This window comes from Varanus komodoensis, unplaced genomic scaffold, assembly GCF_004798865.1.
Source record: "Varanus komodoensis strain SLA01 unplaced genomic scaffold, ASM479886v1 scaffold2, whole genome shotgun sequence".
Lineage (NCBI taxonomy): Eukaryota > Metazoa > Chordata > Lepidosauria > Squamata > Varanidae > Varanus > Varanus komodoensis.
In genome coordinates, this window is record NW_025335568.1 from 46,797,773 (window position 1) to 46,814,559 (window position 16,787).

Sequence of the window (16,787 nt, forward strand, 5' to 3'; positions counted from 1 at the left end):
ATGCTGCCAAGGGGCTTACATGGGGCTAGTCATTTATTTGAATTAGCACATCAGTGAATTGTGTTTTCAGGTATTTTGAATGTATAAAATACTGCTGAGAATTCAGGTGTCTTGCCATTTTGTATGCTAAAGTATTCCATGTATCTTAAAAACTGGTACATTCTTTCACTGATATGAATTTAAGCAAGTTAAAAAAAACAATTCTGTAGTCATTAAAACAACAATGGCAACAAAACGAAATCTGGCAAAAGTAGGGCATTTTTAGAGTATGTATAGTGTTTGTAATCTATATTCTTTCACTGCCACTAGATGTCAGAGTTGCTCTGCAGTTGCTATAGTCCCTAAACCGATCCAATGTTTCAAAACCCTTATAACATTGATACTCGTAACAAGCAATCCTGCGATCAACTTTTTAAAATTATCACCCTTTTAAAAAAAAACTCCTTGGCTTATGGAAATTGAAGTTCAGAGTACAGAAAATTTTTGCTGAATTGGTCCACAGGGCTAAGTGGATATTATTGTGATTATGATTGTGCACTCTCTTTGGAACACTCAGTATTGGCCTCCATTAGATAGTAAACTTGGCTAGAAAGATAGTTATTCTGACCTTGCTTTGCAGGGGATATATTTGAAATAGTACAAGTATGTCCATATTAGGCCCACATACCACCCTTGTTTGACATTGGAGAACAGTTTTAAAATTACTTATTCCAGATTTAAAATGAATTGCTGTAAGATAATAATTAGACATGGGGATAAAGATGCATTTAGACTGAATTCTAAACTGCTTTCCAATCTATTCTGTGCCAGATTCAGTGAGGTTTAATCAAGACATGCTGCTTAACAATTTTTATTTTGTGAAGGAAGATTTCCCCTGAATCTGGGAAAAACAGCTTTATTGCTATCCCTTGGATTATCCACAGGAGGGAGCAGCTTTAATTATTTTGAGAACTGTTTCAGAAACTGCTGTAGGGAGCATTGCACTCCTAAATTGGATGGAAGTTTATGCATGGCAGTGTTTCTATAAAAGCTGGAATGGTGTATTTTTTTATTATGTCTATTTCCTCCTAGTACAAGAATTTAGTAAAAGAAAGTTCTTCTCATTAGCTTTGTTTTCTTTTATCTAGCATGTGTGCTTAAAAGCAAAGTAGTAGAAGAAGGTGAAAAACATGCAAAGCAATCCTGCAGGACATAATACAACCCAGTTTTAACAATATTGCAGCAGCTGTCCTGCCTATCTATAAAATTCAAACAATTCTTAGGACCTTACCCAAGAATATATTTGTTTTCTTTCACATAAGCAATATGCACCACATGCTAATTCATTTTTATACCACAGCTTGACTCTGGGTAGGGACTGAAGTCTGGGAGAAATGAGCATCTGCTCAGGTATGCTTTGTGATTTAAATTTAAACAATAGTGTGATGCATCTAAAATCCAGATATGACACATAAAACAAACAGGGGATTATGTGTGGGAAAAGGGGAGGAGAAGATTGCCAGCTTGACAGATAAAAGGTCCAAAGTAGTAATAAATGAAACATGGTGAATATTTTCACATGGGTACCAATAAATGAAAATTGATGGCAGTTAAATTTTATTCTATCTATTTAAAAATCAATCAGGACATTATTGTTTGAGAAATTATTTTAAGTTAAAAATACATATTTTAATATGTGGCAATTAGGATGGTTGTTATTTAGCAGTAAACCAGTGCAAAACTCTAATATGCTCTTTTCTAAAAGTGCATTATATTTATATAATGAGATTCGTAGATCAGTTGCAGGCTGCAACTTCAGTATTTTAATTGGCAGAACACCCACATTCAAGACTTGTTTGTTTCTCTGATAGGGAAAATGCCAGCTAAGTCGGCCCATATGTTCTGTTCAAATGAAGGCGAAATCACATCTTGTGACCATTCTTTTGAATAAATTGCAAAATTAATCTAAAAATATATGTTCATTAGCTAAATTATATTAATTTTAATAGCATAATAATTGTTCAGAAAACCTGCTACTTTTTTTTTCTTTTTTGCTTGTTGGTGGCCAGTTCAATGGTGCTGAGTAAACCTTTGGTTTTAATTTTGGTTCAGATACATTCATCTAGTCATCTGCTTTCATTAGCTGATTGATGTGCTGGGAACATTGGAAGCCTAAACACAGGAACAAACTGTTAAATTAAAATGCCCTATTATAGCAGGGGTCATATGCATTTCTAGTCCTATCTGGATAAGGATATATACACCTATGGAAGCCATGCCTGTTGTTCCTGACCTGCTAAGGCAGCTAGAGCTATGAACATGTTGCCGGACCAGATCATAATGCATTTTACTAATTTGAAAGGATCGTGTTAACGTCTTCTTAGCTACAGGTAAAATGGCTTTGAAAATACAGTTCTGAGCATACAAAACCACTTTTGTTACCATATCAGGAGTTGTCTGTTGGAAAGAATTATGTTGTGATTTCTAGAAAATTAATAAATGAAGAAACAGATTGTCTTTTATGTTCTTGAGTCAATTTCAAATTTTATTGGCACTTACAAGTTTCACTGTTTATGCCATTAAATGAGATCCATTTCTTTTTATGCCTTCTGCAGAATGTGAAGGATGATGGGCAGCATGTATGGAGACTGAAACACTTCAATAAGCCTGCCTACTGTAATCTTTGCTTGAACATGCTAATAGGAGTAGGCAAGCAGGGCCTTTCTTGTTCATGTGAGTATATTCCTCCATTAGCTCTGCTTTATGCTCCCTGGACTTAGCCCATCAATCTTATCAGTGCCCAAGTTATCTAGTATTGCCTGCCCCCCTTTTTGCTGTTTAAGTTGCTGTTTAAGCTCTTTTGGCAGAACAGCAAGATAAAAATAAGTAACAGATAAATAAATTAATAAATGGATAAATATTTGTCCTTCTCTAAAGGCTAACATTGGTGTTTATTCATTCAGCAAACACAAATATATTACATCCTTTCTAAAAGCCCAAAACATCTCTCAGGACAATAAATGTATCAATAAGCCAAGCCAAGCAATTACATTGGCCATTTCTTGATGTCCTGTAGCTCCATGGCTTTGCAGAATGACAAGCTGCAGTGAGCCTTGAGCTTATGTGTTACCCCACTCCCCTGTGTTGGTGTGGTTTAGAGGGAGAGTTTGGAAGCCTGTCCTTGTTTTAAGTGAGCAGCATCTTGTTGTGTTGTGTGAACCTAGGTGAACTGTGGATTATTTTGTGGATTTTTTTAACAATCCACAATCCCCATTTTAAGTCACAAAAGTTATCAGAGTGGCTTGTTTCAGGTACATTTATGTAAGATTAACCATACCATGTTTAGTCAACATGCCAAACTACATTTAATCCAAAATGGAAGTGGAGGCTTTATATCTTATTCTTATGGCCAGAATGGAGAATAAAGGATGGGGGTATGTGAGCCCGAGGCTTATTGAAGTTCATTCAAGTGGATATATCCATCATCTGTGATTATTGCCAATTATTTTTAAGGGGGAAGTGGTGTTGGTAGCCTTATGGGTCACATTTAGCTGCATGCAAGCTAAATTTTGGGACTGCAGGTGGTGCACTGGTTTAAACTGCTGTGCTGCTGGGCTGGTAGATTGAAAGGTTGCCAGTTCGAATTTGCACAACGGGATGAGTTCCCGTTGCTCCATCCCAGCTCCTGCCAACCTTGCAGTTCGAAAGCATGCAAATGCAAGTAGATAAAAAGGTACCACTTTGGTGGCCAGGTAACAGCGTTCCGTGCACTTCGGTGTTTAGTCATGCTGGCCACATGACCACGGAGACTGCGGACAAACTCTGGCTCCCTCAGCTAGGAAACGGAGATGAGCACCGTCCCCTAGATCAGGCATGACTGGACTTAATGTCAAGGGGAAACCTTTACCTTTTTTACCTTTAATCTAAATTTGAACCTTTGAATATGCCATTTGAGTGTTTTATTAAATTTGTGTTGCCATGTGGACTATTGCCCATGGAGGGGGGCAGTCTGGAGAGCAAAGATGGCCACTGGAGCTCTTGAAGTTGTCTGCCCTTGTTCCAAAGTGATAAACCTATAGCTCAACTTCAGCTTATGGAACAATGTTAGTATATTTCCAGTTAGACAGACTGGAATTAGGATATCTCTTTAGAGAAGCATTTGTACAATCCATAAACCTGTTGGCTTTAATTTACCTTTCATTTATTTTAATGAAATAAATAAGTTTCATTTATTTTAATGAAACTATAAGTGTTCTTGTAGTTGTAGCCTTCCCCTGCACTTAGGTGTTTGGTAGATTGTCTTCTAATGTATTTATATATTGTTCTTGCTTGTGATATTGTTCTTCAGTTAGCCTCTGTGTAAATAAGGATTTGTTAATAAAATCACTCACATTTTTGAAACAAAATACAGGATGCCTTTTCCCTTGAGTAGTCTGTAGTGTTAGGCATCTAATGTATACAGGTACCATGTTGTCCAAATTACATTATATCATTTGTTGGGCATACTGTCTACACATTCTAGTGCAATCATAGCTGTTTAAAAACAGATTGTTCTATTAAGGGTCTATTTATGAGGCATTCCCATGCATCTACGTATCACTGGCATTGGGCAGATGGCCTTCAGATTTGTTCTTATGAAAATTGTCACTTGCATTCCTGGATATTTTTGAGCTGCTGTTGTGCCTTTTTAAAAGTGTAGCTTGGAGAAAGGGGCCTGTGGCAGCTGCAGTGAAGGCCATAAAATCCATCAACCTTGTAGTTTGTTTAATTACTAGCTGCTTCTCCTGGTCAGTGTATTTAAATAAGTGCAAGCAAGAAGTTTGGTTAGCCTTATATTCCATTACTAATGAAGCATGGTTTTTGGAAGAAAATGTTTATTTTATTTTCGATGCAGATGAGCTATTGGTTACTGGCTTTGATTTAAACAACAATAATCTAGCATTCCTTCTTCCTCATAGCAGTCAGAAAGATTTGGTATCAGTGTTCCACAAAGCCATATAAAGCATTGCAATAAAGAAATGTAGGGGAAAAACTTTAGATTTTGTAATGTAGAATGGAGACGAAGGACAGAAACCTTCTATTTCATGGCAAGTAGCAAAACATTGTGATAGTTGACAAGAACTGCTATCTAGAAACAGGATTAATCAGCCATTTAAGATTGATAAATCCATAGAGGAAATAACATAAGTCCGTTGCCTTTTGTGTTCAGGTTTGCCAGCTGCTCTCATGCCTATAGTTTGTAAAATATAGATTTCTTCCTCTTGGCAAATGACACTAAAGCATTTGGCAGTTCTTAATGTGTCTTCAATATTTTTTCCCATTTAAGAATTATTGTGAACATTTTAGTGAGGGCTGATTTAATTAAGCATTTCCTGCTCAGCCATTGAAGAGTATTCTTAGATTCTTCCCATCTACTGGTTATGTAGTATTTCCTTTAGGAGATAGCCCTTTCTGTTTCAGAGCAAATGGCCAGAGTTGAGTTTTCATAGTCCAATGACACAGATTAGCAAATGATGAATGGAAAATGGAGTTGTACTTATTTCTCTTCATTCAAACCAATTTCGTATCTAACAGTGTCAATAACCAGTTTACATCCATATAAGCCCGGCCGCCCCTTGAGATCGGTGGGAGAGGACCTTCTCCGGGAACCCTCCGTGAAAGAAATTAGGAGGGTGGGTACTCGGAGGAGGGCTTTCTCTGCGGTGGCGCCTAAGTTATGGAATGCGCTCCCCAGAGAGGTCCGCCTGGCGCCATCGTTATTTGTTTTTCGGCGCCAGGCGAAGACCTTTTTATTTAAGCAGCATTTTAATTGTTAATATTATTGGATTTTATCTGGCCAGGGCGGCTTATTTTATATTGGTATTTTTGTATTTTTAACTTAATGTTTATATTTTTTAATTTTTTAGCTTATTTTTAATTTTTTAACTTATTGTTGTAAGCCGCCCCGAGGCTTCGGCAAATGGGGCGGCATAAAATGTTTAAATTAAATAAATAAATAAATAAATAAATAACCCGGTATGCATGTTATGTTCTTTCAGTTTGTAAATACACAGTCCATGAGCGTTGTGTTGCAAGAGCACCAGCTTCTTGTATCAAAACATATGTAAAATCAAAAAAGAACACTGAGGTAAGCCATCATTTTTATCTACATTGTGTGCATGTGTGGGTGTGTGTGTGAGCATGCATGCGCGTGTAGGTTCATGATAGGGTCCATAAGTATACCTGGCAAATATAATGCTGACAGCTGCCTAAGGGAACTGCCTAATATCCCCTCTACCTGAGCTATTGGAGGGGGTGTTGGACACGTGTTGGTGATTCCCAGGCTTTTGGTTTCCATGCTCAGGCTCCCTTGTTCACGTCAGCCGATGCACTAGCTGTAGCCCTTCCTAGGCAGAGCTGGCTTGGTCATGGTTATCTGTCCTCTAGAAACATCTCGTTTTGAAAAACATAATCTGTACTCCTTGGACCTGTCTTTGAAGCCAGTTTAGAAACTTCATTGGGTTCAGAATGAACAGCCACTGCAAGACTGTTTAAAAGGAACATGCCGGTTTAGACCTGCCTGACTTTTTAAAACTAGTTTCTGAGACTGTTTTCTGTATGCCTTTCAACTTGTGCAGAAATACCAGTGGCCAGCAGCATGAAGGTATTTTTTTATCTGTGGAATTACTTCACAAACAGATTTGGAAGGTGCCTTCATTGCAGGTATTAGGTGCCAGATTAAAATCTTACTATTCATCCATTATGTTGCTGTATTTCAAGTTTTAGCAGTCATAATTGCTATTTGCTGACCTGTCTTGAAGATTTGATGATTTTTCCAGTTTAGGTGCTTACTATTGTTAGTGTGTAGTATCTTTCATGATTATTGCATTGGATACATTGGTAGAAAAGTGGCTTTAAAGTGCATAACATAAGAAGCAAATAAATAAATCTATTTGATTTTATGTTCTAGGTTATGCATCATTTCTGGGTAGAAGGGAATTGTCCAACAAAATGTGACAAGTGTCACAAAACTATAAAATGTTACCAAGGACTGACTGGGCTACATTGTGTTTGGTGTCAGATCACAGTAAGTACCTTGCAGAGATACTATTAGTGGTGTTTATGTAGGCTGAAGTATTGTAGCACTGCCTACTGCCAGAAGAGATGATCCATTCATGGTGTTGTGCTAGTGTTACTCACATCAAGCTATTGCAAGTGAAGTCAAGTGCAGCACAGGTAGTGCAGCACTTACACCATGACTGGATACTACCTTTTGTTTTAAAATACTGTTCAAATGCCATGTTTAGCAAGAGCAAGTGGTCCTAATGCTAGCAGCCTCCCAACATGTTGGACTACAGCTCCCATGATTCACAACCAGGATGACTGTCATCCAGCCAACACTTTGGAAGGGCACCATGTTGGGCAAGGCTGCCCTGAGCCAACTTGGCTACTACTTGGAATTCATGTGAGTTGTAGTCCAGCAACATCTGCAGGACCACAGGTTTCCCGCCCCCGCCCTCTGCTAGTTCACAGGAGCACTGACTGTTCTTGTCCTCTTGCTAATTAACTGCTATTAAGTGGTAGAAAAGGAGACAAACTGTTAATGCTCATGAAATACATTCTGGACAAAACAAGTGCTTATTTTTAAATAATATTGTATTTCGTGATGTATTCTGTAAAACACATAATATCAAAAACCACTGCTTTAACAACTCACTTGCTTGTCAAAGGTCATACTGTCTAATAAGAAGATTATGCTATTGATTGTATGCTACTGAGTAGCAGAACTGTTAATTATCACCAAATATGTGAGGATACTTCTGGATATGGCCTGGCCTGGTGTGCATTAATTATGATAGAAGTGGATTTACAGTGAGGCATGGAATTAGCATGACAAATATTTTAGATTACAGAGTGACCAAAATGGTCTCACAATAAAGCTTCAGCACTTGGAAGAAATAAGAATTTGCTACACTTTTATTATCTGTTGCTAGGAAACTACTAAAAAAAAGGTATTTTTGCAGTAATGATTAGTATGGACAGGGCTGCTATTAGGTGTCAATCATTTTTTAAATTCAAAAATAAAGCGGCAAATTATCCTTTGCAAGGCATCTCTCTAAAGAGCTTGTGATTGGCAAACGGTATGTATTAGATATTTTAAAAATTATGTCTCAAGTTGGATACTATTTAGACTTATATGGATAATTTATCTAAACTGAAGCATTTACTCAAACCTGAAAACAGTGAACTAGAAAAGCTGCTAGACAAGACAGTTGTTTGGAGCCACCGAATCAGAGCACCTGTTGAACAGGATATTTGTACAGTGCCTGTTAAACCATGTCATATAAATTAGAAATATCTAATATGCATGCTTAACTTAAGGTACTTTCTATTAATGCAAACAGTCACATCTGATATGTTAATTCATCGGAAGTGAATACAACAGCTAATTTATTCCCCTGATACTAGCAAATTTTCTAAGTACATTTGTTTCAGAATAAGATGCCACACTTCTGAGGGTCTTCTAGTCCATTTCTGTGTCATGTGAGCAGCTCACATGTGTGTCATAGTTAAAGGTGAAGTCCTGTGCACTTCTACTGCTGGCTGGGGAATGCTGGGAGTTTAGGACTCTTTTCTGTCTGAACATGCATGGGATTACTTTCTACGTAATTTTCAACAGACTCCTATATATGATCAATACTAGAGCTATGCCTTTCTTAAGCCAATTCAAGGACCCAAAATAGTTTGTAGACTGGGCTTATTCCCAAGGAAACAGGCATAGAATTTTGCCTCTAACACAGTTTCAGAGAGAATAAGTCCAAATGAACACAGTCCTAGTTATTTTTGAGTAAATGTGCTTAAGATTATAATGATTATCAGGGCTTTTTTTGTCATAGAACGCACCGGAACGGCATTCCGGCCCCATTTTTTCCAATGGATTTTACGAAGTGATTTTGAATCGCCGGTCTGGCAGCAGCAAACAGCATTAACATAGTGCCTGTGGGCTGCTTTTGTGTCTCTGCTGATAGTGAGTGAGTGCTTACTGCAGGCGGCAACCATTATGTTTATGTATGTGTAGAGTGACTGGCTTTATGTGTGTGTAGAGTGACTGGCTTTATTTTAGTGTAAAAGTGTGACCACAAGATGTGAGTTCCTGCACCTTTTTTTTTTTTTACAAAAAAAGCACTGATGATTATATTTGTCTTTGCCTTGCTGTCAAGCAACATTGAAATATCACCTAGTTTAGTTTTAATTGTTTTTATTGCTTTGCTGTTTCTTTTGTGAAACGCCTTAACAAATGTTAGTTTTAAACGTGAGATATAGACGAGTTGCCAAAAACCAATAGCTTGCCTAGGAAATGATAGGGAATTTGGAAGAGGTTCCTGATTATACATTATAAAAACCATACTTCTGAGAGGTGGGTATGACTGTATAGAACCAATGACTACTGCAAGGAATGCCCAAGTGGTGTGTTAACTCTCTGAACTCTTTTAGGGAAATGACAGTTCAGGATTAGACCATATTTCCTGCCAAGTATCTAGATTATTGGTTTCAATTTATTTCTATAACGCAAGAGATGAAAGTCTCTGGGCAGTGTATAACAGTTGAGAAAATGCAATAAAATATAAATATCAGTAAAAAAAACCCCACCCATTTCACTAAATATTTTAAACCAGATTTTAACAATTTGAGCCATGGGTCCTCAAACTAAGTCCTGGGGGCCAGATCTGGCCCGCCATGCCCATTTATCCAGCCTGCCATGCCCATTTATCTGACCCACCATGCCCATTTGGACCCACCGTACCCACTCCCATATGCGTGCCCGCCACCGCCCACCTCACCCCGCATGCTGTTTGCTCACTCGGAGAAAACAGTTTCCAAGTGAGCAAGCCGCTGCCTCATGTGCCTGCCTCGCAGCGTGTGCCCACCCCTGCCTCGCCTCGCCTCGCCTCACCGTGCCCGCCCGCCCTCACCTCGCCTTGCCTCATTGTGCACCTCGCCCCCACCTCAGTGCATGTGCCCTGACCCCGCGCTGGCCCATGTGCACAGCTGGCACCACCTTTCCGGCCCGTGCCCAGCACCGGCATCTTTCAACTGGTCCCCTGCTAAAAAAGCTCGAGGACCCCTGATTTAAGCAGTGGAGACAAATCCAGACTATTTGGCCTGTTAATAGCAACCTACATTCTTTCTGCTTCCCCCGCCCCCCATGTCCTACTTATAGTTGTTGAATGCCTCAGCATAGATAATGCTTTACCAGGTGGATCTTAGTGGGGAGATACTACAAAGAAGACCCTCCTGCTTGTTCCTGCCAGTAGACCTTCCATTGGAGGCGGCATTGGGAGGAAGCCTTCATATGCTGAACATAGCATCCAGCTAGATTGTGGTTGGAAGAAGCATTCCATTAAGTATTGTATTTCCAAGCCAAGTTGGGCTTTGTAGGTTAAGATTACCAAAGATAAGATTACCCTAGAATGGGGCTCAGAAACATATAGATAGCCAATATAAGTGGACTAGAAATGGTGTTACATGATCACCCTTATGGGTCCCTATTTTTAGTCTGGCTGACACATTTTCCACAAGCTGCAGCTTCTGAACAGTTCTGAAGGTCATCCTCACATAGAGTGAATTGCAATAATCTAGTTTAGAGATTACCAGAGCATAGATTTCTGATAGCAGACTATCCCAGTCCAGATAGGGCTGAAGCTGGGCCACAACTGAAGTTGGTAGAAGACACTTCATGCCACTGAGGCAACCCGAGCCTCAAGTGACAACAATGACTCAAAGAGGACCCCCAAACTATGAACATGAACAGGGCAACCCTATCCGAAATTTAAAGAACCTACTGGGTGGCACAAGGAAGACTGAATAGAGGAGTTTGTATACTTGAACGAAAGCAAATACATGTGTTTGGTGGCCAAATGAAAGATATTCAGGTGTGACCTGGCTTCAGCAACAACTGTGTAGTCAGGATGCCATTTTCATGTGGCCTCAGTTCCCAAGCTTTCTAACAGGATAGTTAGTTGAATTACATTACAGTAGAGGACACAGAAGTCAATGAGTAAAAAAAGAAAAAAATAACTGCTAGATCTTTTTCCTTGGTTTCTATGAAATGGCTCTCTGTGCAGTGTTTCCTGTAATAGGATCAAAAAATAGATGAGGTGCTAGAGTGATGACAACCAAACCTACTATGTGTGTATAAAAAGCCATCATGGCTTGATGAACAAATGTTCATGACAGTAAAAGAGGATTAGTTCTTCATTGAGAGAAAGAAGCAGTGTGTACTATGCAGTAGGAGAAAATGTAAGGCACACAGGCTTCATGTGGCCATCCGTTGTTCTCCCAACATTCTCTCCATAGCTTGAAGTTTCTGCAAGTTGCTCACCACATGGCAGCCTCCAAGGGCTCTGTGGACCAGAGAAAAGGTCCTGTACAGCAGAGTGTGGGTTTGGACCTTATGTTACCAACCCCTGGAGAAAAAATTTGTTCCTGTTTTACATTTTGTTGGCCAACGTTGTAACAGTAACTGTTAGTAATATGCGTGGTGCCTCTTTCCGTTATATACTACCTTTTCCATGAAATTAAAGCAAAGTGATTCTTGTGAATGTTAGGTTTTAATTACCTTGAAAGGTATTTCTTTGATCACTTGCTTGACATAATTGTTCTTGTTTGTTCAGCACACTCCCATCCATGGACTCCTTCACTGTTTTAACTCTTAGCAATATTTCTCTCTTTTATTATAGTTGCATAACAAATGTGCTTCGCACCTCAAACCTGAATGTGATTGTGGTGCTTTGAAGGATCATATTCTTCCACCCACATCAATCTGCCCAGTAGTATTGGTAAGTTTCTCTTGTTCATCCATTCCTAATAACCCTTTTGCATTAAAGCTCACATGGACGCTTGACATCTGGTGGTACAATTTCCTGTAGATGTGCTGACAAAATGGTATAAACAAAATGCTAGCCCACTAACAGTCACCTAATATTTTTTGGCATCTTGTATTTTGCTTCATATGGCTCAGAGTTTTGTCTAGGATGCATATTGAAACCAAAGATGATACTGGTTTTATCATTTAGTCATACTGAATTTACCAGAAATTCTACAGGCAGTATACTTGTATGTCCTAAATCTTTTATGGATCTGGCTTCCCAGAATATTGCAGCTATTCTTATGGACACACTTTGCTTGGAATGCACAACCTATATTTGCAATGCTGAGAGTTCTGATCTCAGCCGGAGGTTACCTAGAATGATAGGACTGGACATGCAGCAAGCAGTGCATTAACATTATGTGTTTTATGGTGAAAGACTGAGCAGTAAATGTCCTTGTCTACAAAACAATTACTTAATGAAAATAGCAATACAGATGCATATTCTGTGAGCAGCACTGCAAACTTCTTCTGATAGAGACTTTTAAAGCTGGTGCATGAATTGAGCTATGTGGACTGTGTACTTTACTTCCCCCTTTCTTTGATTTTGGCCAAGGTGGCAATTAATTCTGGAAAGATGCGAGTCTGCTCAGAAATGTTTTTGTAGAGTCTGGGGCCATGGAAACAGCAGCAATGGAAGAAGCAAAGGAGTTAGGTGGGACTTTGATGTTCTAAACCCTTGGTAGCTTAAATAATCTCTCCCTGCCTAGCTGTCCTTCAACTTCAGAAATTTGTCTAGGCATGATTCCTAATTTTGTAACCCATGTTTTAAACCACATACTTTATTATGTTTTAAGCAACAAGAATCCAGAAGTTTTAGGATGCTAGATTCTCCACCATCTCATTACATCTCATCTTGATATGCCCATTTAAAGTTATAATTCAATTATAATTAATAGTAATAGCAGCTTCTCCTCCAAAGCAGCTTTTGATTAAAAACAAAGAAAGGGTGTTGATGCTGAGAAGCTACTGTAAGGAGAAATATAATTTTTGTAAAATTCAAACCCAATACCAATATTTTATCTTAACAATGAATCTCTGTTGATGCTAATGGTATTTTTTAGATAGTTGCAGACTGTTTTCTATCTGTTGGTAGTCTCTTGCACAATTTTTCTGTTGGCAGAGCCTTTCCTTCCTGAATTTACATTATTAACACAATTTGAGCCACTGGCTAACAGGATTACTCATAACGCAATGATTTCTGTGAGTCTGTGATGATTTCTGCATTGTGCAAATAATTTGTTCTCCCTTTTGGACTGGTTTGGGCACAACACACACCTCAGGCTTGTGTGACTCTCCCCCTTCTCCAGATGGCTGTGAGGGAGTGTGTTAGCGGGCTGCTCTTTAACTTTAACTAACAAGACAACTTCAAACTGTTGTTTAACACAACCACCATTTAGGGTATGGATGACATGCTGAACTGAAGTTTTGCTAGTAAGGAAATGGAAATGTCCAGTCTCCTTGCCACCAAGGAAAGAGCATGTGAGGCCAAGGTGTGCCAAATAGCATACTTGTAAAGTTTGGTATTACATCCAAATGAAGCCAGAGTATCTGTAACAGCTGGAATGAAAGAGCTTGGGCAGCTGAGAAGAGAGCCGGCATTCAAAGCATAGTGTACTATTTCATAGCAGTCAATACTGGGTTAAGAGTAGGAATCATTGAGAAGGATTAAAGGTACACTGTCCTCACAAGACATGATTTTGGCATTAACTCTCAGGCCCTACCTTAAACTTATGCTCAATGTTGAATGCTTACTGTTACTCAGTTTATGGATGTCATTAGTTTATTTGCGTTCATTTCGTCCAGCAATTGGTTCCAACACTGGCCAGCCAAATTTCCCTTGGGAGATTGCAAGTAGGATGAGAGAAAAGTTTATTTGCTCCTAGCATCTGAATTAAGAATTTTTTTGTCTCAGAATGTTGACTTTTTAGGTATGGAAGTTGATAGGATGAGCTTCCATGGGTAGAATTAGATAAGCGGAAGTGTTTGGAGGCACTCGCCACTCCTGAATACATGTTAAATATGGCCTGGCCTTTGGAAAAAAAGTGTTTTTAAAGTCACCTTATATAATGATTAATAATGTTAGTAATTTTGGAAAAAGTATCTGTTCCCCAAAAGAACCCATTCACCATGCGTTTCTGAACAAATGAGCAATGTCATGTACTAAGCGCTTGCCAGAATTTAGGACAGCAAAAGAAAGAGCTTTATTGTTTTCTCCCACATACATTTCATTGAGCAAACAATGTTTTAGTTTTAAATAACTAATGAAGCTTTGGCTGTTGGGCAGGAGAGACATTAAATAAATAAATAAATAAATAAATACAGAGGTTTAGGTTTCCTTGTTCTTTGTAAGGTAAAAAATACTGCTTTTGCGTTGTTGCTGCAGAATTCTGTCTTTATCTTGAGCAATCACATTAGGATTTAGCATTCTCATGTTTGTGTATGGGGTTCTGGTGATGTAACAGTGCAGTTTCTGCCAATCTATTTACTGCTTCATCAGTTTAGCAGCACAGTCCTGCCAATTCTATCTGGAGTTGGCATACATGGGTATCATCTCATCCTAACCCCTTCTGGCCAGTGGATCTTCAAATTAGTTCTGCTCTGTTAATAATCATTTTCTGTACAGGCAAAATTTGTTTAAGGAGGTATACATCTGCTTCCAGATCTTCCTTTACACTGTGCTCTGTAAGGTACACCCCAAATTTTATAACTTAGCTACATTGTTCATGCTACATTTGCGGAAATGGTTCTATGTATTCATTATTGCATTTCCTTTTTGTTGTGCAAAATATTTGGTGTGTGGAGCAAAACTTTATGAAAAAAATGTGGTAACAAAGCCACATGTACATGTATACTAAACAGAGGGGCCGACTTGTGCAACACAAAGGCAGTTAAGTCACAATGGCTTGTTAACCACCCTGTGCATGCCAAACACACAGTTTACATAAGTGACCTCATGTCATATGCACAGAGTGAAGGTGGCTTGTTAGGTGGTTATCCATGGTCTTGGGTAGAATTGTGGGGTGATTTGTAGCCTAATTTGTAGCCTGGCAAACAAAATGGGTTCAGACAAAGGAAGAAGCCATGGCAGGGGGTTGAATTGGTGACCTAGTGCCTGTGGGGGACTGCAGTAACTGTACAAAACAGAAAAATGTATAACATTGACCTAGACTTTGCTCCAATGCAAGCATTTGGCCTGTACACATACGGGCTGAGAGGGCAGAGAGAGCAAAGATATGCATACCAGTTCTGCAGCTAACATCCCTGTCCTTTCTGTTCTTGACTTTGCTGCACTGAGCAGCAAAATCTCAAGGGGAATTCTGCTCATGTTTGCCTGAACCTGAGTAAACCTTCTTTTGCTCTTGCCATTTTTCTGCCAGCTCATGCACATTTTTCTTCCTTCCATCCAGCAGTCTAAATACTGCAACAACAGAGCTCCAAGTTGAAGGAGCCCTGGGAAATGTAATTCTCTAAAGCTCCCAAGTCTATTGATGTCTAAATCAATCCTGGCAATTGGTGCTATTTAACCAGTTACTGCCACATCCTATACTAGTGCATTGAGATGAGATGTTCTTACAAATAACCTTGTATGTTTGCTCTTGCTGCATTTAATTTTATTGGCCAAGTTCCTGTATTTATGAATAGTAATTTTTAGCATGTGTAGTCTCCAACTTGTATTATCTGTTCTTTTTAAAGCTACTTAACTTTGGAGTCAGGATGTTGTGCGGAAGAGTTGCTCCTTAGAGGTTTGATCTCAGCCTTTTCTTGAACTTTCTTTTCTTGGCCAGAATGTTGTGGTTTTTCATATAAAAGAAAGTTTAAAACAAACTCTGGTAATAGTCACAGGGAGAGTGCTCCTACTTAGCCTTGTTTATCATTGCTATCTTCACTCTAGGCATCCAGAATGGAGCAATACTTTGCAAACTTCCATAAGAACCACACAAGAAAGAAGAAAATGTTTCACCTGTAACAAATATGCTTCAAGAGGGCATTCTGTACATATGTGCAGCAATATAGTGAAGATTGTGACTGAAATGAAATGATTTCAGTTATGAACTGTGCATGCAGATCTCAAGTGATGGTCTTTTAATAGATGTCAGATTCAGTTTATTGCTATCTTCTTATTTAGGCAACATTTTAATTAATTCACACTGATCAAATAAATGTACACTGAGATTTGTTTCCTAATGAGGGTGCATTTAGAAGAAAGGTTTTGCATCCTTCTGATATCCTGTAGGTAATTATATTCTAATTATATGGTAAGGGGGAGGCTATAACTCAGTTCTGAATTGTTCATTGGATCCAATTAATTGCATGCACATAATGAAAGTTCATGATGAGGTTGACTGGCAGTGAGTTTAAGGAAACATTAAACTCAATTTAATCCTATCTCTTATATTACAATAGAATTAGATTATAACAAGGTTCAAAGCTGAGTAGTGGCAAGAGGTAGACGAATCTTCAAGAAGAAAAAGCACCCCTTCGATATTAGGGCTTATTTTGGGAATGCCATGTATGCAAAGGAGTTGCAGGCTGTATTCTTGCTCAACCTTTTTTTCCAATTTTTAATACCAATGTCCTGCTTGACAGTGTGTTCCATAAAGGGTGCTTATGCTTTGCCACACTATATTGTATACTGCAAGTTGTTAATTTTGTAAATGGTAAGGAAATAAACCTTCCTTTTCCCAGCATTCTTCCTGATAATCAGAGAATTAGCCACAGTACACCTCCAAACTCCTTTTTAATTACAAATTAATCTTTTCTATATATTTCAATCACTGTGCAAAACTGTTCCCTGTACTTAAGCACAATAGACCCCATGTTTAAAACTAATTGATTTTCACAGAGGCAAAGAAGCTGCAGTATTATACTTGCAAATATCTCCTAGGAAGTGCCGGTG

At 38.7% G+C, this 16,787-nt stretch overlaps 1 protein-coding gene across 6 annotated transcripts in view; it reads left to right on the plus strand.

Annotated features, from left to right (window-relative positions):
• Nucleotides 1-16,787, plus strand: part of DGKB (diacylglycerol kinase beta) — a 235,168-nt gene that overhangs the window by 22,620 nt on the left and 195,761 nt on the right. For all 6 annotated transcript variants that reach the window (XM_044428758.1, XM_044428759.1, XM_044428760.1 and 3 more), the window contains 4 exons: nt 2,595-2,712; nt 6,018-6,106; nt 6,929-7,045; nt 11,700-11,798. In XM_044428758.1, the coding sequence (XP_044284693.1) occupies nt 2,595-2,712; nt 6,018-6,106; nt 6,929-7,045; nt 11,700-11,798 (423 nt within the window). The remainder of the gene's footprint in view (nt 1-2,594; nt 2,713-6,017; nt 6,107-6,928; nt 7,046-11,699; nt 11,799-16,787) is intronic.